This window comes from Nerophis lumbriciformis, linkage group LG26 (assembly GCF_033978685.3).
Source record: "Nerophis lumbriciformis linkage group LG26, RoL_Nlum_v2.1, whole genome shotgun sequence".
NCBI lineage: Eukaryota > Metazoa > Chordata > Actinopteri > Syngnathiformes > Syngnathidae > Nerophis > Nerophis lumbriciformis.
This window is the reverse complement of record NC_084573.2, coordinates 14422418-14447428: the sequence shown is the minus strand read 5'-3', so window position 1 is coordinate 14447428 and position 25011 is coordinate 14422418. Positions and strand designations below refer to the sequence as shown.

Sequence of the window (25011 nt, the reverse complement as noted above, 5' to 3'; positions counted from 1 at the left end):
AGGAGCGACTTATGTGTGAAATTATTAACACATTACCGTAAAATATCAAATAATATTATTTAGCTCATTCACGTAAGAGACTAGACGTATAAGATTTCATGGGATTTAGCGATTAGGAGTGACAGATTGTTTGGTAAACGTATAGCATGTTCTATATGTTATAGTTATTTGAATGACTCTTACCATAATATGTTACGTTAACATACCAGGCACGTTCTCAGTTGGTTATTTATGCCTCATATAACGTACACTTATTCAGCCTGTTGTTCACTATTCTTTATTTATTTTAAATTGCCTTTCAAATGTCTATTCTTGGTCTTGGGTTTCAAAAAATGCAACTTATGTTTTTTTCCTTCTTTATTATGCATTTTCGGCCGGTGCGACTTATACTCCGAAAAATACTTTGTATATATATGTTTTCTTCAGGCAGTTGTCTTCATGAATCTAATTGGAAGGGCAGCGAACATCACCTTGCCAAATGCACATTCATGATTCATCACTGAATATGACTTTCATCAAGTCATCCATAGTCAATGATTGCTTTTTCTTAGCCTATTGGAACCTTGTTTTTTTTGGATTTATGTGTTTTCGTATAGCTTTTTTCTATTTAAATCCTATTAACTGGTTTCCTAAATCCTGGTTTCTTATAGTTTGATCACAGACGGTAGCTCCAGTTTGCACCCATTTGTTCTTCGTTTGTTTTGCTATATATTTCCAAGATATATAGCTTTAAGTTATATTCATCCTGATGCTTTGATGTTTTCCTTGGTCTACCAGTATGCTTGCCTTTTACAACCTTCTCGTGTTGTTTGTACTTGGTCTTTCGCAACATTGCGTGAGGATTTACTTTCTTGAAGTTTGATAATCCTCTTCTTTGTTTCAATTGGCATCGTGTTGGAGCCATGATTCATGTCAGTCCACCTGGTGCAACAGCTCTCCAAGGCGGGAACAATCCTTTTTAACTGCATACAGATTAAATCTGAAGGAGGTGCATTCCATTTCATTTTTTTTTTTTTACCAGAGGTTGTACACGGACAGAGAGAGTTGTTTTACTTATTTTACTTGCGTGTAAGTGAACGGACAAACCAAACTTTACATTATTATGTGTGTATACGAATGGCTTTGACAAATGTACATGGATAAACAAAGTTGTTTGACGTTTTTTACCTATGCGAATGAAAAAAACAAAAACGTTACATTGTGTGTATGCGAATGGACAGTCGGATGTTCTCTATCATGTGTATGCGAATAGACAGAATGGAAGGTCAGAAAGATGTTTATATTATGTGTTTGCAAATGCACAGAAATACATGTTTACAAGACTGTAACTGTGAACTGAATGGACAGACAGATGCTTGAAATACAAACCCCGTTTCCATATAAGTTGGGAAATCGTGTTAGATGTAAATATAAACGGAATACAAATATTTGCAAATCCTTTTCAACCCATATTCAATTGAATGTACTACAAAGACAAGATATTTGATGTTCAAACTCATAAACTTTTTTTTTTTTTTTTGCAAATAATAATCCATCCATCCATCCATCTTCTTCCGCTTATCCGAGGTCGGGTCGCGGGGGCAGCAGCTTAAGCAGGGAAGCCCAGACTTCCCTCTCCCCAGCCACTTCGTCCAGCTCCTCCCGGGGGATCCCGAGGCGTTCCCAGGCCAGCCGGGAGAGATAGTCTTCCCAGCGTGTCCTGGGTCTTCCCCGTGGCCTCCTACCGGTCGGACGTTCCCGAAACACCTTCCTAGGGAGGCGTTCGGGTGGCATCCTGACCAGATGCCCAAACCACCTCATCTGGCTCCTCTCGATGTGGAGGAGCAGCGGCTTTACTTTGAGCTCCCCCCGAATGACAGAGCTTCTCACCCTATCTCTAAGGGAGAGCCCCGCCACTCGGCGGAGGAAACTCATTTCGGCCGCTTGTACCCGTGATCTTGTCCTTTCGGTCATGACCCAAAGCTCATGACCATAGGTGAGGATGGGAACGTAGATCGACCGGTAAATCGAGAGCTTTGCCTTCCGGCTCAGCTCCTTCTTCACCACAACGGATCGATACAGCGTCCGCATTACTGAAGACGCCGCACCGATCCGCCTGTCGATCTCACGATCCACTCTTCCCCCACTCGTGAACAAGACTCCGAGGTACTTGAACTCCTCCACTTGGGGCAAGATCTCCTCCCCAACCCGGAGATGGCACTCCACCCTTTTCCGGGAGAGAACCATGGACTTGGACTTGGAGGTTCTGATCCCCATCCCAGTCGCTTCACACTCGGCTGCGAACCGATCCAGTGAGAGCTGAAGATCTTGGCCGGAGGAAGCCATCAGGACCACATCATCTGCAAATAGCAGTGACCTAATCCTGCAGCCACCAAACCAGATCCCCTCAACGCCCTGACTGCGCCTAGAAATTCTGTCCATAAAGGTTATGAACAGAATTGGTGACAAAGGGCAGCCTTGGCGGAGTCCAACCCTCACTGGAAACGTGTCCGACTTACTGCCGGCAATGCGGACCAAGCTCTGACACTGATTATACAGGGAGCGAACTGCCACAATAAGACAGTCCGTTACCCCATACTCTCTGAGCACTCCCCACAGGACTTCCCGGGGTACACGGTCGAATGCCTTCTCCAAGTCCACAAAGCACATGTAGACTGGTTGGGCAAACTCCCATGCACCCTCAAGGACCCTGCCGAGAGTATAGAGCTGGTCCACAGTTCCACGACCAGGACGAAAACCACACTGTTCCTCCTGAATCCGAGGTTCGACTATCCGGCGTAGCCTCCTCTCCAGTACACCTGAATAGACCTTACTTAGGCTGAGGAGTGTGATCCCACGATAGTTGGAACACACCCTCCGGTTCCCCTTCTTAAAGAGAGGAACCACCACCCCGGTCTGCCAATCCAGAGGTACCGCCCCCGATGTCCACGCGATGTTGCAGAGTAATTAACTTAGAATTTTTATGGCTGCAACACGTGCCAAAGTAGTTGGGAAAGGGCATGTTCACCACTGTGTTACATCACCTTTTCTTTTAACAACACTCAAACGATTGGCAACTGAGGAAACTAATTGTTGAAGCTTTGAAAGTGGAATTCTTTCACATTCTTGTTTTATGTAGAGCTTCAGTCGTTCAACAGTCCGAGGTCTCCGCTGTCGTATTTGATGCTTCATAATGCGCCACACATTTTCGATGGGAGACAGGTCTGGACTGCAGGCGGGTCAGGAAAGAACCTGCCATCTTTTTTTACGAAGCCACGCTGTTGTAACACGTGCTGAATGTGGCTTGGCATTGTCTTGCTGAAATAAGCAGGGGCGTCCATGAAAAAGACGGCGCTTAGATGGCAGCATATGTTGCTCCAAAACCTGTATGTACCTTTCAGCATTAATGGCGCCTTCACAGATGTGTACCGTATTTTCCGCACTATAAGGCGCACCGGATTATTAGCCGCACCTTCAATGAATTACATATTTCATAACTTTGTCCACCAATAAGCCGCCCCGGATTATAAGCCGCGCCTACGCTGCGCTAAAGGGAATGTCAAAAAAACAGTCAGATAGTTCAGTCAAACTTTAATAATATATTGAAAACCAGCGTTCTAACAACTCTGTCCCAAAATGTACGCAAATGTGCAATCACAAACATAGTAAAATTCAAAATGGTGTAGAGCAATAGCAACATAATGTTGCTCGAACGTTAATGTCACAACACACAAAATAAACATAGCGCTCACCTTCTGAAGTTATTCTTCATTCGTAAATCCTTCGAATTCTTCGTCTTCGGTGTCCGAATTGAAAAGTTGCGCAAGCGTGGTATCCAAAATGGCCGGTTCCGTCTCGTCGAAGTCATCGGAGTCAGTGTCGCTGTTGTTCTGTGAATCCTGCCTTCCGGAAAGCTCGGACCACAGTTGTGACCGAAATATCTGCCCAGGCATTTACGATCCACTGGCAAATGTTGGCGTATGTCGTCCGGCGCTGTCTGCCCGTCTTAGTGAAGGTGTGTTCGCCTTCGGAGCTGTGTGAAAAAAGCCACCCGGCCTCTTCGCGTAAACTTCCCTTAACCACTCGCTCATCTTTTCTTCATCCATCCATCCCTTCGAGTTAGCTTTTATGATGACGCCGGCTGGAAAGGTCTCTTTTGGCAAGGTCTTCCTTTTGAATATCACCATGGGTGGAAGTTAGCATGGCAAGCTAGAACCACAGTGAAGGATGACTTCTCATTCCCTGTGGTGCGAATATTCACCGTACGTGCTCCCGTTCCACAGTGCGGTTCACAGGAATATCAGTTGCTGTGAAATACGGTAGTAATCCGTGTGCGGATGGAGAGATTGCGTCTTTTTATGAACCGGATCGCTTAGTAGGAGCCATTTTGTGGTCTTTACAGATGTAAACAGGAAATGAAACGTACGGTGATATCCGCGCGTTTTTTCTTCTTCTTCCGGGGGCGGGTGGTTGCTTACAGTAGAAGAAGAAGCGCTTCCTGTTCTATGGGGGCGGGTGCTTTCCTTGGCGGTTGCTTGCGTAGAAGAAGAAGCGCTTCCTGTTCTACCGGGAAAAAAGATGGCGGCTGTTTACCGAAGTTGCGAGATCGAAACTTTATGAAAATGAATCGTAATAAAGCGCACCGGGTTATAAGGCGCACTGTCAGCTTTTGAGAAAATGTGTGGTTTTTAGGTGCGCCTTATAGTGCGGAAAATACGGTAAGTTACCCATGTCTTGGGCACTAATACACCCCCATACCATCACAGATGCTGGCTTTTCAACTTTGCGCCTGTAACAATCCGGATGGTTCTTTTCCTTTTTGGTCCGGAGGACACGACGTCCACAGTTTCCAAAAACAATTTGAAATGTGGACTTGTCAGACCACAGAACACTTTTCCACTTTGTATCAGTCCATCTTAGATGAGCTCAGGCCCAGCGAAGCCTACGGCGTTTCTGGGTATTGTTGATAAACGGTTTTCGTCTTGCATAGGGGAATTTTAACTTGCACTTACAGATGTAGCGACCAACTGTAGTTACTGACAGTGGGTTTCTGAAGTGTTCCTGAGCCCATGTGGTGATATCCTTTACACAGTGATGTCGCTTGTTGATGCAGTACAGCTTGAGGGATCGAAGGTCACAGGCTTAGCTGCTTACGTGCAGTGATTTCTCCAGATTCTCTGAACCCTTTGATGATATTACGGAGCGTAGATGGTGAAATCCCTAAATTCCTTGCAATAGCTGGTTGAGAAAAGTTTTTCTTAAACTGTTCAACAATTTGCTACCGCATTTGTTGACAAAGTGGTGACCCTCGCCCCATCCTTGTTTGTGAATGACTGAGCATTTCATGGAATCTACTTTTATACCCAATCATGGCACCCACCTGTTCCCAATTTGCCTGCTCACCTGTGGGATGTTCCAAATAAGTGTTTGATGAGCATTCCTCAACTTTATCAGTATTTATTGCCACCTTTCCCAACTTCTTTGTCACGTGTTGCTGGCATCAAATTCTAAAGCTAATGATTATTTGCAAAAAAAAAAAAAGTTTATCAGTTTGAACATCAAAATATGTTGTCTTTGTAGCATATTCAACTGAATATGGGTTGAAAATGATTTGCAAATCATTGTATTCCGTTTATATTTACATCTAACACAATTTCCCAACTCATATGGAAACGGGGTTTGTACATGTAAGTGTGAATGCAAAGGGTAGATGTTGTACATTGTGTGTATGCGAATGGATGGTCGGTGTGGACGTCCAGACTGGCATTTGCAATATGTGGCTTGTTAATGGCCAATCATATTTGTGCATAGTGTGTATGCAAATGATCAGACATATTGGGTTTGTGTGCATAGATGGTTAATTCTGCGTTTAAATGCTGTGACAGATGTTTTTGTACAGACTATGTATATATGTGAATGGACAGACCTATGCTTACACTGTTTTAGTATGCAAGTGGACACCCAAATGTTTATGTCAATAAACATTTACATTGTGTACAAACTGTACATACAAGTGTCCAGACAGTGCAAATGGTAAATGAATGGAGTCTTGTTATTCTGTGTAAAAGTGAATGAACAGTAAAGTGATCATGTTGGAAGAAGTACGAGTGGCTTTAAAGGTCCAAAAAGTAGCAGTTTTACATACCAGAGTGATGTAGGTTTGTTTGTGTCAAACAGACCTACATGCTCCGCCCACCGGTCCCACGGGCGAGCATGAATGGAGCGTATCTGGTTTCCTGACAAGACAGGCCAATCCAGACGTTTGCAGTTGCCGTTGTTGGGAGGTGTCAGTCTGTGAATGCTGATATGATAGCCTGTCTCTCAGCTGTAGTTGTGTGTGTGTTTGATCTACTTTCCCAGCCAGGGGCTTTAACTTCACTCCAGGTGCACAGAAGTCAACCTGAGGGCAGGAGAGGAACATACAGTTGAGATCCAGCTCTCCTCCCCACACACATGCACACACAGGAACTGTCCTTAAAGCACTAACTGTGTGCTTTAAACTGGTTTGCCGGTTGCGGTATGGTTATAGAGAAACTCGGCATGTTGCAGGATAAACATCCCCGTTCCTGCCCCTGCACGTGAACATGGGGGCGGGGGTGGATAAAGCGAGATGGTGGTGGAGTGACTGCTGGGTGATTTACTGTACACAAAAGCAGCTGCAGCTCCAAAGAGTTCATTTCTAGGCAGTTCGACAGGTGGATATTTAGGGGGAAAACATTCCTCGACGGGCTGAAAAAGAGATGTTGTGTACATTGATGCTAAAAGTGGTTTGAAGACGTTACCTGTCACTCAGAACACTTGATCACGACTCCACATGGATCTCTCCATCTGTGTGGTCCATAATGAGGTGGTCAACATCTGCTCCTCCAGTATTAAAGGCCATTTTGTCTTCGTATCATCCTGTTAGATAGAGACATTCGAGTGCAGGGACTCGTTCAGTGTGTTTATACACACATTAGCTCAGGGCAGACATAACATAAGGAGGGAAAGTGTTTTTATACCAGCCGAGCGACGCGCTAACATACCTTCTCAACACCACAATTTTCCATCCACAACAGTAAAACCCTACTGGGTGTCCTTGGTGCGTTTTCTCTGAATACCATGCTTATATGTAGTCAAATCTGCATCTTATGCTGAAAGGTTCCTTTTATGGTTTAGTGCCTATGGAGAGCACTAAGCTTACTTTGTTTATTCAACTGCAAAAAATGTGGCAAGAGTTTCCCTGCAAATACAGAGGCTTGGTTATACAACTGCTTGATGAATCCATCATACGAAGGGAAACAATACCATCTAGTGTCTGGGTTACATTACTACATCATACCTGCCAACTTTTGAAATAAAAAAAATCTAGTAGCTAGGGTCCAGTGGCCGCAGGCCCCGGTAGGTCCAGGACAAAGTCCTGGTGGGGGGTTCAGGCTTCGCCCCCCGACGCAAAATGATTATTAGCATTCAGACAGGTTAAAATGTTGCTAAAACCATCACTTTTCTATCAGTCACAGTGACTTTTCAAAACAAAAATATTACAGCAAAAATCATATGGGTTGATTGACATGTTTATTCTGTAAGCTAACTTCAATAGTTTGAAATTATTTTGACAGTTAATGCCAGTTATCCTGTCAACCTTTCACAAGACTTCAATTTGTTAATTGAAAGTATAAACACTTTTTACAGTAAACAAATGGTAAAACAGTACTAAACAATTCCATAAAAAAAAAAAATTGGTGTCATTATTAACTTTCTGTCCAAGCTTGTATAATCTACTGCCTTGTTCAATTGTAAAAAATATTCTGTGCCTAAAATTCACATTTCTATCACAATTATCATACTGTAAACATGGTAAGCTAACTTCATTAAAATTAATAGTCCTGTCAATAGCATGGAATTAAAATTCAAATGTAGTTTTTTTGTAAGCCTTTCAAAAGAATTCAAAATATGAAAAATTAATGAAAATTAATTTAAGCCATCAGACACTTGAAAAGTGGCACATCACATCTCTAATGTAATCATTTTAACTTTTCAACAGAAATAGCACTGCAAAAATATTAAGGACATACTTCTGTATTTTGGTAGTTATGCTGTCAACATTTAACAAGATTTCTTCAACTTGGACTTGAAAGCATAAATAGTATAAACACTTTTAACAGTATAACTGTACTAAACAATTCCAATAGATAACATTGGTGTCATTACCTTTTTGTTTGCTCAATTATTGCCTCCGTAAATAAAACTTCGGCAATTGTCACATCCAAAGAATCTGTTTGGGCGACGAAAAACGTTGAAAGTTTTCCACTTGTATCGCTAGCAACGGCATTAGACTTGTGTTTTTTTGTCCCAACGTGGTCTTTTACATCGCTAATTCCTCCGTGTCCGATCGAAAAATCTTGTCTGCACAAGGTGCAATTCGCGTAGTTTTCACCCTTTTTGGAACGGATCATTATTCCCGGATAGGCTTTTGAATATTCTTCACGGAATGACTGCAGTTTTCTTTTCGGTTTAAGACTCGTATGCGATTTTTCTCCGGCTGATTCCATGATCGTTCGCTCGTTTGGAAACAATGGCCTCGTGCTTGGCAGCGGTGCTATAAATAGCCTCACGCATGGCATTCGGAATGGCTCGATAGGAAGTTACGGGAAGCAGTGTCGATTGTCATTGTTGTTACGCGATTTCGTGAATAAAACTTAAAAAAAAAAAATTTTTTTAATTAATGAAAAACCGTATTTTTTATCACTGCAACCGTAACCCGGAATAGGTTGATGAAAACCGTACTAATTACGGGAAAACCGGAGTAGTTGGCAGGTATGCTACATGTGTGCAAACAAACGAATGCAAGTATTGGTAGACTGTGAAGTGGCATTTATTGGTCTCAACAGCGAGTTCTGCATTGAAAATTGAAAAACTGACCATAGTCCGGCCATGTCCATGAAGTCATGTATCTCCAGGAGACGGATGTTGGCATCTTAGGCTGCTTTCAACTTAGTCATCTCCTCCTGGATCTCACTGTAAATATCCTTCTCCAGCTTGGACGTGTCGTACTCCTTCAACATGTCGTACTCCTGCCAAGGCCTCGCCCACTTCTGAGCTTCCTCCATTTTCGCTGGGGAGATGCACTGGTCGAAGGCTATACCCTGGACTTTGTACTTGGGGTGCTCCCAGTGTTTGGACCATGGTCTTGGTCGCATTTTAACTTTATGCTGGGTGGGGGAAGAATGAAGATGTGTAAGATATCATATGATGGATTTTCTAGACATGACAGTGACTATAAGAGAGTAGCCACTAAAAAGTCAGTCCCTCCAGGGCTCTGCAGGCTTTTATTTTGTGATTAATGCGCCCTGAATTTGCAAGTCGCAGCAAATGTTCAAATGTGTTGAAGCTCTTTGAATAGGGCATGATTTAACCAATGTTTAATCTGTTTTTTTTTTTTTACTTTTAGGCACTTAAAGGGGAACTGCAATTTTTGGGGGAAATTTGCCAATCATTTAGACTTAGACTTAGACTAGACTTAGACTTCCTTTTTATTCTCATTCAAATGTGAACTTCACAGTACAGATAAGAACGCAACTTTGTTGCATTAGCTCATGGTAGTGCAGGATAAAAAAGCAATAAGGTGCAGATATAAATAAATATATTGCACTTTTGCATATGCATACACGTTTATGGATGTATGTTATATTGTCTTTATATTCCAGCGAGTTAATCCATTTTTGAGGGGAATTGAGGGGATTATTATGATGCGTTCAAGAGTCTTACGGCCTGAGGGAAGAAGCTGTTACAGAACCTGGAGGTTCTGCTTCGGAGGCTGCGGAACCTCTTTCTAGAGTCCAGCAGTGAAAACAGTCCTTGGTGGGGGTGAGAGGAGTTTCTGCAGATTTTCTGAGCCCTGGTCAGGCAGCGGCTTTTTGCCCCTTAATGTAGTAAAAGGCACACATGTAACATATATATTGACAAGCGGTAGAAAATGGATGGATGATGTATTTTGATCATACACGGCACATTAATTTAAAAAACACATTGACTTTTTTCTAACATCACTGATTATTACACAGTGCAGATTTCATGAGAGCCAACGGACATAAAACATCCCCTACTGTACAATGTCTGCTGTCATTAGAATGTGGATTGATAGAACCTTGTTATATTCCTGTTTTAGATGTAGAATGACTCTTAATCCTTGCGAAGAAAAAAGGGTGCAACCAAGCGTCTTTTCTTGCTGTTCTCGCCATTTCCAGGTCTAAATTGGCTGTCAAAGTGTGCAAACTTGTCTGAATACATCCTTGTCTTTCTACTATCCAAGTGAGAGGCATGCTTTATGATCAACAATTAACTTCCACAAGCAAGGAAGCAGCATTACCACCCGATGTAAATATAGACACACAAGCTTGGATCACGGCACCGCGAAAATAGTTTTTCTGCATTAGCACTTTTAATAACAATATCAATCATACTTGGATAATGTTGAAGTGACGAAATGTAGATGGAGTATTGTTGGCAGTTTTTGGATTGGTATTTTATGGGCAAAATACAGGAGCTACAATTGGCTCCGATGTAGGCGGCATTTTTTTTTTTTTTACGAGTTAGAATGCAAAAAAATATATACATCCGACATCATGTATCTCATAATGATTGTGAACTATAGGCAAAATTCCAAAAATGGTGCAGTTCCACTTTAATTTGACAAATGTGTTTGGGAAAACCATTTTACACAACAGACATTATTTCTACACCTTTGTTTTTACAAGTGTGTTTTTCGAACACGACAGAGAAGAGGTATGACAACACCCATAGAAGAGGAACTGGCCCTTACTGTGTCATTACAAACATAGGTGTATTCCTGTCCTGGCTGCCAGAGCAAAGTTTAGTTTTTTTGGTGAAGAGGCTAACCTCCCAAGCACAAGTCACAAATGCCTTCTTGAACAATGCCATCCATTCATCCATTTTCTACCGCTTGTCCCTTTCGGGGTCGCGGGACGTGCTGGAGCCTATCGCACTAGGGCGGGAAGGCAAATGATTACACTATTTTTTAAGTTTCCGCAGTACAGTGGTTCACTTTTATAGGTAAAGAAAAACGTGATTTGGCAGCTAGGAACGTTAAAATTGATTTAAAACATTGCCTTCATAATATGTTATAGATTTGGCCGACAATGGAGTTTTAAATACTAGTCACATCGCGATAAAGCATGTTGAGGACACATTCTGGCGGTGTACCGCAACTTTTGCAGGGACAAGCGAACAAACACGTCTTTAATGTGCCGTTATCTTTTTTTTAATGTACATTTGGGGGCAGCGTGGCGAAGTTGGTAGAGTGGCCGTGCCAGCAATCGGAGGGTTGCTGGTTACTGGGGTTCAATCCCCACCTTCTACCATCCTAGTCACGTCTGTTGTGTCCTTGGGCAAGACACTTCACCCCTTGCTCCTGATGGCTGCTGGTTAGCGCCTTGCATGGCAGCTCCCGCCATCAGTGTGTGAATGTGTGTGTGAATGGGTGAATGTGGAAATACTGTCAAAGCGCTTTGAGTACCTTGAAGGTAGAAAAGCACTATAACAAGTATAACCCATTTATCATTTATTTCTAACCTCAAAACAATCAAAAAGGTCATTTTCTGCAGATTTTCACAATTTCCAGATGTTGTTATGTAACAAATTCCTCCAAGATATTTTATCTGATTGCTTTTAAACTTTACCCAGACAGTTGTTCCGGTTTTAATTATAGGACGTGGGTGAAGGATCGTGACTAAGATTATCCAAAAGTCACAACTTTATCGTAGAGCAGGTGTTGTTAAATTTAAACAACTATTTAGCCTGAGAAAATAAATAAACCAATCTAAAGATTTTACAATAAAAAAAACTGGCAGCTCAGTCCCCAGAATTTAACATAAAATGTAAGGTGTTTTTTTACACCAAATTACTGCAATTTAAAAAAACTGTACCACTGTTGTTCTTACGTTAAAATTCTGGTGACAGAACTGCCAGGTTTTATACAGTAAAATCTATGGCCATATTTTGCAGTGCATTCTCATATTGAAAAACAGTACCACTGTGAGTTTTACCGCAACCTTTTGGCTGCTGAGCTTCTACTTTTTTACCGCAAAATGTGTTTCCTGTTTTTACAGTGCATTACTGTAAATGGAAAAATTGTACCACTGATGATTTTACGGGAAATTTCAGACTGAGCTGCCAGGTTTTTACAGTAATAGCTACAGACTTATTTTTTATAGTGTAGCCTTGCAGACATGCCATCAATAATTGTGCATCTTAAAAGCGGTCAGTATGAATATGTATTACATTTGGTAGCTACCCTTTGGCGGCCCAAATTTGGCCCGCAGGCCAGACTTTGGGCATCGACCGGTGTAGCTGGAAACTAGAGATGTCCGATAATGTCTTTTTTGCCGATATCCGATATTGTCCAACTCTTAATTACCGATTCCGATATCAACCGATATCGATATATACAGTCGTGGAATTAACACATTATTATGCCTAATTTTGTTGTGATGCCCCGCTGCATGCATTAAACAATGTAACAAGGTTTTCCAAAATAAATCAACTCAAGTTATGGAAAAAAATGCCAACATGGCACTGCCATATTCATTATTGAAGTCACAAAGTGCATTATTTTTTTTAACATGCCTCAAAACAGCAGCTTGGAATTTGGGAAATGCTCTCCCCGAGAGCATGAGGAGGTTGAGGTGGGTGGGGGCTGGGTTGAGGTGAGGTGGACAGATATAAAAACATAGACATCTGAGACAGTTATCCAATGTATGCATCATAGTGTTTGTAGCCAAAGCTAATTTACAACACTTGTAATTGTAGCGTCCCGGAAGAGTTAGTGCTGTAAGGGATTCTGGGTATTTGTTCTGTTGTGTTACGGTGCGGATGTTCTCCCGAAATGTGTTTGTCATTCTTGTTTGGTGTGGGTTCACAGTGTGACGCATATTTGTAACAGTGTTAAAGTTGTTTATACGGCCACCCTCTGTGTGACCTGTATGGCTGTTGACCAAGTATGGCTTGCATTCACTTGTGTGTGTGAAAAGCCGTAGATATTATGTGACTGGGCCGGCACGCAAAGGCAGTGCCTTTAAGGTTTATTGGCACTCTGTACTTCTCCCTACGTCCGTGTACACAGCGGCGTTTTAAAAAGTCATAAATTCTACTTTTTGAAACCGATACCAATAATTTCCGATATTACATTTTAAGGCATTTATCGGCCGATAATATCGGCAGTCCGATATTATCGGACATCTCTACTGGAAACATTTTAGAACGGAGAGTAACCAGCTATTAACAGTAAATTAGCAAGTAAATTAATAATCATTTTGAGGCGTAATGTTACCGCATACGTCAGCAGCCAAATTAGGAGCCTTTGTAAGCCATTATTAAATAGTTGTACTATCATTTACATACCAAATAACATATTGTGATATAGTGTATATTGTTATTGCAAGAGGCTGAAATATATATTGCTCATCCCTACTGCACAGTAATCAATGTTTTGATATTGTGACAGTTTGACTGTGGAACAGATCATTTCTATTTTCCATTATTTACTATGGGGAAAAATGGAGTCTAAATCCAGGCTAATCTAATATGTACTTTAGTTTGCTGTCTCACCGCGTAAACCGGTACTTCTCCAGCCGGCGAGAAGGAAATCGGCTTCATGTCCGGATCCACGGTGCTGTAAATCGGAAGGGCGTCCCTCAGGTACATCAGGTTGTCATCCAGCCGCTTTTCCAGCTTCAACACCTGGATCTCCTGAATGCGTGGGTTGTACAGCTCATAGCAGATCTCCACACCTACACCGTGCAAGCAGGCCATTAGTATTCACACTTTGTATTTTGAGGGGAAAAAATGAGAAAGTAGAGAAATGAAGACACCTTGATTATTGATGATGTTCCTCAGGACAAATGTACCTCCAAGACCTTTTCCCCCTCTTTGGATGCATAGGCCAACAAAGCGGTTTGTTTTACCACTGGCATTGGGGTCAGACATGGTCACGGCAAGAATGCTGCCTGAAAAAAATAATTAGAAAACAATACAGTACCGATAGTGATAGGCAATAACATGCTACAAGTAGCGACTATCTGCAATAATTTGTAGGCCAATATATCATCAAGCAAAAAATGATTGGCCCAGGTCTAGATACGAGCCAAAAAAATCTAATTTTGGAATAGAATTGATCCCCATACGTTATCAAAAAAAAAAGAAAGATTTGTCGAGTGATCTTTAGGATTATCCGTCGGTCACGTTCCCAGACATGTCAAACTATCTTGTGATACAGACAGGGGCGCCGAAAAGGGGGGGTAAAGGAGACGGATTCTAGGGGCCCATGATGGAGGGGGGCCCAGAGAGGCCCCTAATGATGATGAAATTATAATACAGAAAAAATAATGACACTGTGTTGGGGGCCCTGTAAAGATTCTTTTCATGGGGCCCAAAATCCCTAGCGGCGCCCCTGGATACAGATGTCATTCTAGACGGCAAACCAGATGAAAACTCTGAAAAACATGGAGGCCTACAACTTCTTTGTGTGTGGTTGGGTCAAGGGAATTGATATCAAAACGGTAGCGACTCCGATATCGGCCTGTCGTTTGAAAGTAAAAAGCTGAGTTTAGTACTTGTCTGTATCCCCAGTAAGCACACACAATTCCGAGATGCTATGTCGTGAAAGATTTATTATAGTAAGACTGGACAAAAAGAAATCTGCTCAGTTCGTCTGTAGCCGGCATGTAGTGGAAGTCGGGCTGGGCGATATACCAGTGCTATAGTTAATACTGGTATATTTTAGAAAGCGGTATACAAACCCCGTTTCCATATGAGTTGGGAAATTGTGTTAGATGTAAATATAAACGGAATACAATGATTTGCAGATCCTTTTCAACACACATTCAATTGAATGCACTACAAAGACAAGATATTTGATGTTCAAACTCAAAAACTTTTATTTTTTTGCAAATAATAATTAACTTAGAATTTCATGGCTGCAACACGTGCCAAAGTAGTTGGGAAAGGGCATGTTCACCACTGTGTTACATCACCTTTTCTTTTAACAACACTCAATAAACGATTGGGAACTGAGGAAACTAATTGTTGAAGCTTTGAAAGTGGAATTCTTTCCCATTCTTGTTTTATGTAGAGCTTCAGTCGTTCAACAGTCCGGGGTCTCCGCTGTCGTATTTTACGCTTCATAATGCGCCACACATTTTCGATGGGAGACAGGTCTGGACTGCAGGTGGTCCAGGAAAGTACCCGCACTCTTTTTTTACGAAGTCACGCTGTTGTAACACGTGCTGAATGTGGCTTGGCATTGTCTTGCTGAAATAAGCAGGGGCGTCCATGAAAAAGACGGCGCTTAGATGGCAGCATATGTTGTTCCAAAACCTGTATATACCGTATTTTCCGCACTATAAGGCGCACCTAAAAACCACAAATTTTCTCAAAAGCTGACAGTGCGCCTTATAACCCGGTGCGCTTTATATATGGATAAATATTAAGATTCATTTTCATAAAGTTTAGGTCTCGCAACTACGGTAAACAGCCGCCATCTTTTTTCCCCGTAGAAGAAGCGCGCGGTGCATGCTGGGATATGTGACGTTTCATTTCCATTTGTGTGTTTATGTAAAGACCCCAAAATGGCTCCTATTAAGTGTGTTGTCTGTCTAATTATAAATAATGCAGACGAGGCGTGTTAACTGAGTTCTCAACGTTTACTTACAGCGTGCTCATAACCACATTCTAACTCCCAGCATACAACAACGCTTCTCAGGGCTACCGCGCATGCTCGTAACTATCGTTGCATGCTGGGTAGTGTAGTTGTTATATTTGCTAGCTCATAACAGCACATTGAGAGACACGCTTACGCGCTTAATTCAATACTCGCCGTCATTCCGGGTGGATTGACAAAAGACCTCCAGCCGCTAGATATTGGTGTCAACAGGGCATTCGAAGCTAGACTGCTAACTGCGTGGGAACAGTGGAGGACGAAGAAGCGCGCGGTGCATGCTGGGATATGTGACGTTTCATTTCCATTTGTGTGTTTATGTAAAGACCCCAAAATGGCTCCTATTAAGTGTGTTGTCTGTCTAATTATAAATAATGCAGACGAGGCGTGTTAACTGAGTTCTCAACGTTTACTTACAGCGTGCTCATAACCACATTCGAACTCCCAGCATACAACGCTTCTCAGGGCTACCGCGCATGCTCGTAACTATCGTTGCATGCTGGGTAGTGTAGTTGTTATATTTGCTAGCTCATAACAGCACATTGAGAGACACGCTTACGCGCTTAATTCAATACTCGCCGTCATTCCGGGTGGATTGACAAAAGACCTCCAGCCGCTAGATATTGGTGTCAACAGGGCATTCGAAGCTAGACTGCTAACTGCGTGGGAACAATGGAGGACAGAAGGCGAACACACCTTCACTAAGACGAGGAGGCAGCGCCAGACGACGCCAACATCTGCCAGTGGATCGTAAATTTGCCCAACTTTTCACTTCGGACACCGAAGACGAAGGATTTACGAATGAAGAATAACTTCAGAAAGTGAGCGCTATGTTTATTTTGTGTGTTGTGACATTAACGTTCGAGCAACATTATGTTGCTATTGCTCTGCACTATTTTGAATTTTACTATGTTTGTGATTGCACATTTGCGTACATTTTGGGAGTGAACAGAGTTGTTAGAACGCTGGTTTTTAATATATTATTAAAGTTTGACTGACCTATCTGACTGTTTTTTTGACATTCCCTTTAGCGCAGCGTAGGCGCGGCTTATAGTCCGGGGCGGCTTATTGGTGGACAAAGTTATGAAATATGCCATTCATTGAAGGTGCGGCTAATAATCCGGTGCGCCTTATAGTGCGGAAAATACGGTACCTTTCAGCATTAATGGTGCCTTCACAGATGTGTAAGTTACCCATGCCTTGGGCACTAATGCACCCCCATACCATCACAGATGCTGGCTTTTGAACTTTGCGTCGATAACAGTCTGGATGGTTCGCTTCCCCTTTGGTCCGGATGTCAAATATTTCCAAAAACAATTTGAAATGTGGACTCGTCAGACCACAGAACACTTTTCCACTTTGCATGAGTCCATCTTAGATGATCTCGGGACCAGAGAAGCCGGCGGCGTTTCTGGATGTTGTTGATGAATGGCTTTCGCTTTGCATAGTAGAGCTTTAACTTGCACTTACAGATGTAGCGACAAACTGTATTTAGTGACAGTGGTTTTCTGAAGTGTTCCTGAGCCCAGGTGGTAATATCCTTTAGGGATTGATGTCGGTTTTTGATACAGTGCCGTCTGAGGGATCGAAGGTCACGGTCATTCAATGTTGGTTTCCGGCCATGCCGCTTACGTGGAGTGATTTCTCCAGATTCTCTGAACCTTTTGATGATATTATGGACCGTAGATGTTGAAATCCCTCAATTTTTTGCAATTGCACTTTGAGAAACGTTGTTCTTGAACTGTTTGACTATTTGCTCGCGCAGTTGTGGACAAAGGGGTGTACCTCGCCCCATCCTTTCTTGTGAAAGACTGAGAAATTTTTGGGAAGCTGTTTTTATACCCAATCATGGCACCCACCTGTTCCCAATTAGCCTGCACACCTGTGGGTTATTCCAAATAAGTGTTTGATGAGCATTCCTCAACTTTATCAGTATTTATTGCCACCTTTCCCAACTTCTTTGTCACGTGTTGCTGGCACCAAATTCTAAAGTTAATGATTATTTGCAAAAACAAAATGTTTATCAGTTTGAACATCAAATATGTTGTCTTTGTAGCATATTCAACTGAATATGGGTTGAAAATGATTTGCAAATCATTGTATTCCGTTTATATTTACATCTAACACAATTTCCCAACTCATATGGAAACGGGGTTTGTATATTTGAGACAATACAGCCATACTGGCAGACGTTTAAACATGTCCTTATAAACCAGGGCACTTTATTTCACATTTTGTTCTTTTGTGTTTTTGTTAGCTGAAGAATTGAGCATAGATAATGGTGGAAATATTTAGTTATGTCAATGGACATTTTGATTTATGGGTTAGTTTATGGGCCAAACTATATCGGGATGTGAGTTTTGGTCCATGTCGCCCAGCCCTACACTCGTCTTAGCGACAGTGCGAGCACAGTTTAGGGAAGTTCTCTGTGTTTAATTGAGCGTTACGGTAGGCCTTATGGTGGTATTGTGGTTATATATGTGAGTTCACATGTGTACTTGAGTGTTAATGATGAAATGTTGATATTTAAGACATTTCACACTGCTCCTACATTTTTTCTGTGCAACAAAAAGACACAGCAAAGTTTAGGGCAGTGTGTTACTATGGAAACAAATGCCCTGAGGAAAAATATCCCGGCAATGCTTAAAATGACCAAAATATGTTAAATATTGTAAATGTAAAACTAGTTTTGTTATGAATTAGGGATGTTCGATAATATCGGACTGCCGATATTATCGGCTGATAAATGCTTTAAAATGTAATATCGGAAATTATCGGTATCTGTTTCAAAATTCTCGTTATCGGTTACAAAAAGTAAAATATATGACTTATTAAAACGCCAATAAACCTTAAAGGCACTTCCTTTGCGTGCCGGCCCAGTCACACAATATCTACAGCTTTTCACACACTAGTGAATGCATGCATACTTGGTCAACAGCCATACAGGTCACACTGAGGGTGGCCGTATAAACAACTTTAACACTGTTACAAATATGCGCCACACTGTGAACCCACACCAAACAAGAATGACAAACACATTTCGGGAGAACAGCCGCACCGTAACACAACATAAACACAACAGAACAAATACCCAGAACCCCTTGCAGCACTAACTCTTCCGGGACGCTACAATATACACCCCCTGCTACAACCCCGCCAACTTCCTCATGCTCTCTCAGGGAGAGCATGTCCCAAATTCCAAGCTGCTGTTTTGAGGCATGTTAAAAAAAATAATGCACTTTGTGACTTCAATAATAAATATGGCAGTGCCATGTTGGCATTTTTTTCCATAACGTTGATTTATTGTGAAAAACCTTGTTACATTGTTAAATGCATCCAGCAGGGCATCAAAACAAAATTAGGCATAATAATGTGTTAATTCCACGACTGTATATATCGGTATCGGTTGATATCGGAATCGGTAATTAAGAGTTGGACAATATCGAGATATCGGATATCGGCAAAAAAGCCATTATCGGACATCTCTATTATGAATGTATTGTTATGAATGTGTCTGTTCTACATTTTATATAGACTTGCAGAGTGTACAAAAAATGTTGATGGGAGAGTTTGAAATTTTTTTTGAGGGCTTTGAAGGCTACAAAAGTGACTCCATTAGTTGCATCTTTCAAGCCTTCAAAGACGTTGGTTCTTGTCGCTCATAATGATTGTGAATGATAGGCAAAATTCCCCCCAAATTGCAGTTCCAGGGCTCGAATTTAACCACGGCAACTGCGGCAAAAGCCGCGACCGCCCTGTCATTTGTCGTAATGCCCTAAAAAATTGACCAACATTGGCGGCAAGAACATGCCGTGACCGCCTTTGACTTTTTACTTGTTAATGGACGAGGGATGTAACAGTAAACGGTATAATGATAATTTGCGATAAAATTCCCGACGGTTAGTAATACGTCTAATTTTTTAATTACAGAAACCCCGCCATTTATTAATGCATTTTTAGGCAACACAAAGTCAGGCGCATGCGCACTAGCATAGTTTTGACTTGATAATTATGGCGGACCAACGACACGGACTTTGCTCGGGTGATTTCCCCTCGGAGTAAATGGAGCCAAGCTCTTGGTTTAACGTCATTTTACCCTTGTGTGTTTAAGAGCGCACTGCTGTGTTTAGATGGAGACAGGTGTGGACAATATCGGAGACAGACGCACTTATCCCCACACTAAAAGTATACAGCAAGGATAAAACTATTTGATGTTACTTTTTTTTTGTCAATACAGCGTCCATCAGCTGCTGTGACTGAGAGTTAACGAGGTGAGGAAACATGCAGCAGGCGATGTGTCGTGTACGATTGATTGATTGATTGATTGAGACTTTTATTAGTAGATTGCACAGTACAGTACATATTCCGTACAATTGACCACTAAATGGTAACACCCGAATAAGTTTTTCAACTTGTTTAAGTTAGGGTCCACGTTAATCAATTCATGGTAAAACATTGTCACAACTTGTTTATAAAGTGTTTAGTTTGTTTACTGTGATGTTCACTTGTCCTTTATTTAACAGCAAACTGTATCAGTATTCAAATAACATCAATACTAGCTAAAATGTTTTGTCATCTCATCGAATTGAACGCAGGCTGTGAAGATTGTGTATTCGATGTGAGAGGTATCACTCTTTATTTTTGTTGGCCAAACTGTTGTACTGAACCAAGAGAAGAACAAAGCTTGTTTATTAGACTTCATCTTCATAAGTCAAACTGCTTTGTTTTATTTTAATATCAAAAAGTAAACAAGGTTTTTTTCACGTCACAAAGGTATTACTTCCAAAAACATTCATGTGACACAGCATTTTGTTAATGTGTTATTGTGTATAGTTAATTCCTATATGACATATTTGTGCGCAAACTCTTAATGGATATGTCCCGATACAGCATCTACATGTACATAACTTAAATAATAATAATAATAAAATAAATCAAAAACCTTCCTCCATCAAAATGTAACAATACAGATAAAGGCATCATAAAAATGACAAAAATATATAATGTATGCATGCATGGTTTGGAGCCCCTGCCTCGAAAGAAAATAATGTTTGCCTTGGTGCCCTAAAATATGAGCCCTCCTTTAAGGCAACACCTAACTTGACCTTAAAAAGTTAAAATTCAAGGCCTGCAGTTCCCCTTTAACACAGTGTAAAAAGGAGCTTAGCTTACTACATTGTCCAAGTAGTTTGCCCATCACTGAGTACAGACATCCTGCTGGTCTGAGTGACTTACCCACGTAGAATTCCGGAAGGTCAATCACGCTCCTCCTGCGGACCATGTCTTTCCTCTCCATGTAAAACTTTAGCCGGTCTGTCCTTTGGCGAGGCGGGATAAACTCCGGGCTCAGGAACCTAACATTTATGACAAAACAGACACACATTTCAAGTTGGAGTCTGTTAGTGTTAGCATGTGTTCATAGAGTTATCATGTGTTCGTAGAATTAGCATGTGTTTGTAGTGTTAGCATGTGTTTGTAGCGTTAGCATGTGTTTATAGTGTTCGCATGTGTTTTTAGCATTAGCATGTGTTAGTAGTGTTAGCATATGATAGTAGTGTTAGCATATGATAGTAGCGTTAGCAAGTGTTTGTAGCGTTAGCATGCGTCTATAGTGTTAGCATGTGTTTGTAGTGTTAGCATGTGTTTGTAATGTTAGCATGTGATTGTAGCATTAGCATGTGTTAGTGGCATTAGCATGTGTTTGTAGCGTTAGCATGTGTAAGTAGCATTAGCATGTGTTTATAGCATTAGCATGTGTTAGTAGTGTTAGCATATGATAGCAGCGTTAGCATGTGTTTGTAGCGTTAGCATGTATCTATTAATGTTAGCATGTGTTTTTAGCATTAGTATGTATTTGTAGTGGTAGCATGTGTTTGTAGAGTTAGCCTGCGTTTGTAACGTTAGCGTGTGTTTTTAGCTTGAGCATGTTTGTAGCGCTAGCATGTGTCTATTAGTGTTAGCATGTGTTTGTAGCGTTAGCATGTGTCTATTAGTGTTAGCATGTGTTTGTAGCGCTAGCATGTGTCTATTAGTGTTAGCATGTGTTTGTAGCGTTAGCATGTGCTTGTAGCATTAGCATGTGTCTATTAGTGTTAGCATGGGTTTTTAGCGTTAGCATGTGTTTTTAGCATTAGCATGTGTTTGTAATGTTAGCATGTGTTTGTAATGTTAGCATGTGATTGTAGCATTAGCATGTGTTAGTGGCATTAGCATGTGTTAGTGGCGTTAGCATGTGTTTGTAGCATTAGCATGTGTTTATTGCATTAGCATGTGTTTATAGCATTAGCATGTGTCAGTAGTGTTAGCATATGATAGTAGTGTTAGCATGTGTTTGTAGTGTTAGCATGTGTTTGTAGCGTTAGCATGTGTTTTTAGCATTAGTATGTATTTGTAGTGTTAGCATGTGTGTGTAGCGTTAGCATGCGTTTGTAGCGTTAGCATGTGTTTTTAGCGTGAGCATGTGTCTATTAGTGTTAGCATGTGTTTGTAGCATTAGCATGCGTTTGTAGCGTTAGCATGTATTTGTAGCGTTAGCATGCGTTTTTAGCGTGAGCATGTTTGTAGCGCTAGAATGTGTCTATTAGTGTTAGCATGTGTTTGTAGCGTTAGCATGTGTCTATTAGTGTTAACAGTGTTTGTAACGCTAGCATGTGTCTATTAGTATTGGCATGTGTTTGTAGCGTTAGCATATGCTTGTAGCATTAGCATGTGTCTATTACTGTTAGCATATGTTTTTAGCGTTAGCATGTGTTTGTAATGTTAGCATGTGTTTGTAGTGTTAGCATGTATTTGTAGCGTTAGCATGTGTCTATTAGTGTTAGCATGTGTTTGTAATGTTAGCATGTGTTAGTAGTAATAGCATGTGTTTATAGTGTTAGCATGTGTTTGTAGCACTAGCATGTGTCTGGAGTGTTAGCATGTATTTGTAGCATTAGCATGTGTTTGTAGCATTAGCATGTGTTAGTGGCATTAGCATGTGTTTGTAGCATTAGCATGTGTTTGTAGCGTTAGCATTTGTCTATTAGTGTTGTCATGTGTTTTTAACGTAAGTATGTGTTTGTAGTGATAGCATGTGTTAGTAGCACTAGCATGTGTCTGTGAGTGTTAGCATGTGTTTGTAGCATTAGCATGCGTTTGTAGCGGTAGCATGTATTTGTAGCGTTAGCATGTGTTTTTAGCGTGAGCATGTTTGTAGCGCTAGCATGTGTCTATTAGTGTTAGCATGTGTTTGTAGCGTTAGCATGTGTCTATTAGTGTCAACAGTGTTTGTAACGCTAGCATGTGTCTATTAGTATTGGCATGTGTTTGTAGCGTTAGCATATGCTTGTAGCATTAGCATGTGTCTATTACTGTTAGCATGTGTTTGTAATATTAGCATGTGTTTGTAGTGCTAGCATGTATTTGTAGCGTTAGCATGTGTCTATTAGTGTTAGCATGTGTTTTTAGCGTTAGCATGTGTTTGTAATGTTAGCATGTGTTAGTAGTAATAGCATGTGTTTATAGTGTTAGCATGTGTTTGTAGCACTAGCATGTGTCTGTAGTGTTAGCATGTATTTGTAGCATTAGTATGTGTTTGTAGCATTAGTATGTGTTTGTAGCATTAGCATGTGTTAGTGGCATTAGCATGTGTTTGTAGCATTAGCATGTGTTTGTAGCGTTAGCATTTGTCTATTAGTGTTGTCATGTGTTTTTAACGTAAGTATGTGTTTGTAGTGATAGCATGTGTTAGTAGCACTAGCATGTGTCTGTGAGTGTTAGCATGTGTTTATAGCGTTAGCATGTGTTTGTAACATTAGCATGTGATAGTAGCGTTAACATGTGTCAGTGTTAGCTAGCATGTGTCTATTAGTGTTAGCATGTGTTTGTAGCATTAGCATGTGCTTGTAGCATTAGCATGTGTTTGTAGCATTAGCATGTGCTTGTAGCATTAGCATGTGTCTATTAGTGTTGGCATGTGTTTTTAGCGTTAGCATGTGTTTGTAATGTTAGCATGTGTTAGTAGTAATAGCATGTGTTTATAGTGTTAGCATGTGTTTGTAGCACTAGCATGTGTCTGTAGTGTTAGCATGTATTTGTAGCATTAGTATGTGTTTGTAGCATTAGCATGTGTTAGTGGCATTAGCATGTGTTTGTAGCATTAGCATGTGTTTGTAGCGTTAGCATTTGTCTATTAGTGTTGGCATGTGTTTTTAACGTAAGTATGTGTTTGTAGTGATAGCATGTGTTAGTAGCATTGGCATGTGTCTGTCAGTGTTAGCATGTGTTTACAGCGTTAGCATGTGTTTGTAGCATTAGCATGTGATAGTAGCGTTAACATGTGTCAGTGTTAGCATGTGCTTGTAGCATTAGCATGTGTCTATTAGTGTTGGCATGTGTTTTTAGCGTTTGCATGTGTTTGTAATGTTAGCATGTGTTTATAGTGTTAGCATGTGTTTGTAGCATTAGTATGTGTTTGTAGTGATAGCATGTGTTATTAGCGTTAGCATGTGTCTGTCAGTGTTAGCATGTGTTTATAGTGTTAGCATGTGTTTGTAGCATTAGCATGAGTTTGTAGCATTAGCATGTGTTTGTAGTGTTAACATGTGTTTGTAGCGTTAGCATGTATTTTTTAGCGTTAGCATGTGTTTGTAGCGTTAGCATGTATTCTTTAGCGTTAGCATGTGTTAGTAGCGTTAGCATGTATTTTTTTTAGCGTTAGCATGTGTTTGTAGCGTTAGCATGTATTTTTTTAGCGTTAGCATGTGTTTTATAGCATTAGCATGTGTCTGTCAGTGTTAGCATGTGTTTGTAGCTTTAACATGTTTTTATAGCATTAGCATGTGTTTGTAGCATTAGCATATGATAGTAGCGTTAGCATGTGTCTGTCAGTGTTAGCATGTGTTTTATAGTGTTAGCATACTTCCGCAAAGCAGCCTCTGTCCGTGTTTTGTCTATGATGACAGGCTTCGGCGGAGGGGTAAATTTCGGCGGTTGCTTGCTGGCATCTCCGTCGGCCAGACAACACGTAGACGTGGACAAGAAGCCTGGAGAAACAAGTAAATGGGAATCACAACTTCATGACGTCGAAGCTATAGCTATCCGCGATAGCAACATTAGCTCACAGTTATCTCGCCAGGGGCACAAAGTACAATTTGTATCGCCATTGCTTTTAACACACAATTCCTCACTAAAAATATTAACTTACGTTCATGTCGGAGTTGTACTTTTCCGAACAATCTCGCTGAAAAGACACATTTAGTACAGGCTGCCATCTTTGACCTTCTGTTGTCGCATGCTGCGTAAGGAAGCCTGTGAGGAACGTGACGTTGCCAGATGAAGAA

The 25011-nt window shown here is 41.0% G+C and overlaps 1 protein-coding gene and 1 long non-coding RNA gene across 2 annotated transcripts; both read right to left on the bottom strand.

The window, feature by feature from the left end:
• Positions 1-475: 475 nt before the first annotated feature.
• On the bottom strand, positions 476-6881 carry LOC133623569 (uncharacterized). Its single transcript, XR_009817905.2, has 3 exons — positions 6762-6881; positions 6125-6379; positions 476-962 (listed from the first exon to the last, which is right to left on the bottom strand). It is a non-coding gene; the product is annotated as an uncharacterized lncRNA (long non-coding RNA).
• Positions 6882-8815: 1934 nt separating this feature from the next.
• Positions 8816-25011, bottom strand: mrpl19 (mitochondrial ribosomal protein L19). Its single transcript, XM_061987333.2, has 6 exons — positions 24876-25011; positions 24591-24714; positions 20927-21045; positions 13848-13982; positions 13585-13766; positions 8816-9170 (listed from the first exon to the last, which is right to left on the bottom strand). The coding sequence occupies exons 1-6, from the start codon at positions 24940-24942 to the stop codon at positions 8937-8939; spliced, it is 861 nt and encodes a 286-aa protein (XP_061843317.1). The 5' UTR covers positions 24943-25011; the 3' UTR covers positions 8816-8936.

Excerpts from the sequence above, each read along its gene's own strand:
- mrpl19 (XM_061987333.2), bottom strand. The coding sequence starts at position 24,942 with ATGGCAGCCTGTACTAAATGTGTCTTTTCAGCGAGATTGTTCGGAAAA. Across the intron at positions 13,983-20,926 it reads CCTTCCGGAATTCTACGTGG|GCAGCATTCTTGCCGTGACC; the intron begins GTAAGTCACTCA and ends TATTTTTTTCAG. Across the intron at positions 13,767-13,847 it reads GAACATCATCAATAATCAAG|GTGTGGAGATCTGCTATGAG; the intron begins GTGTCTTCATTT and ends TGCACGGTGTAG.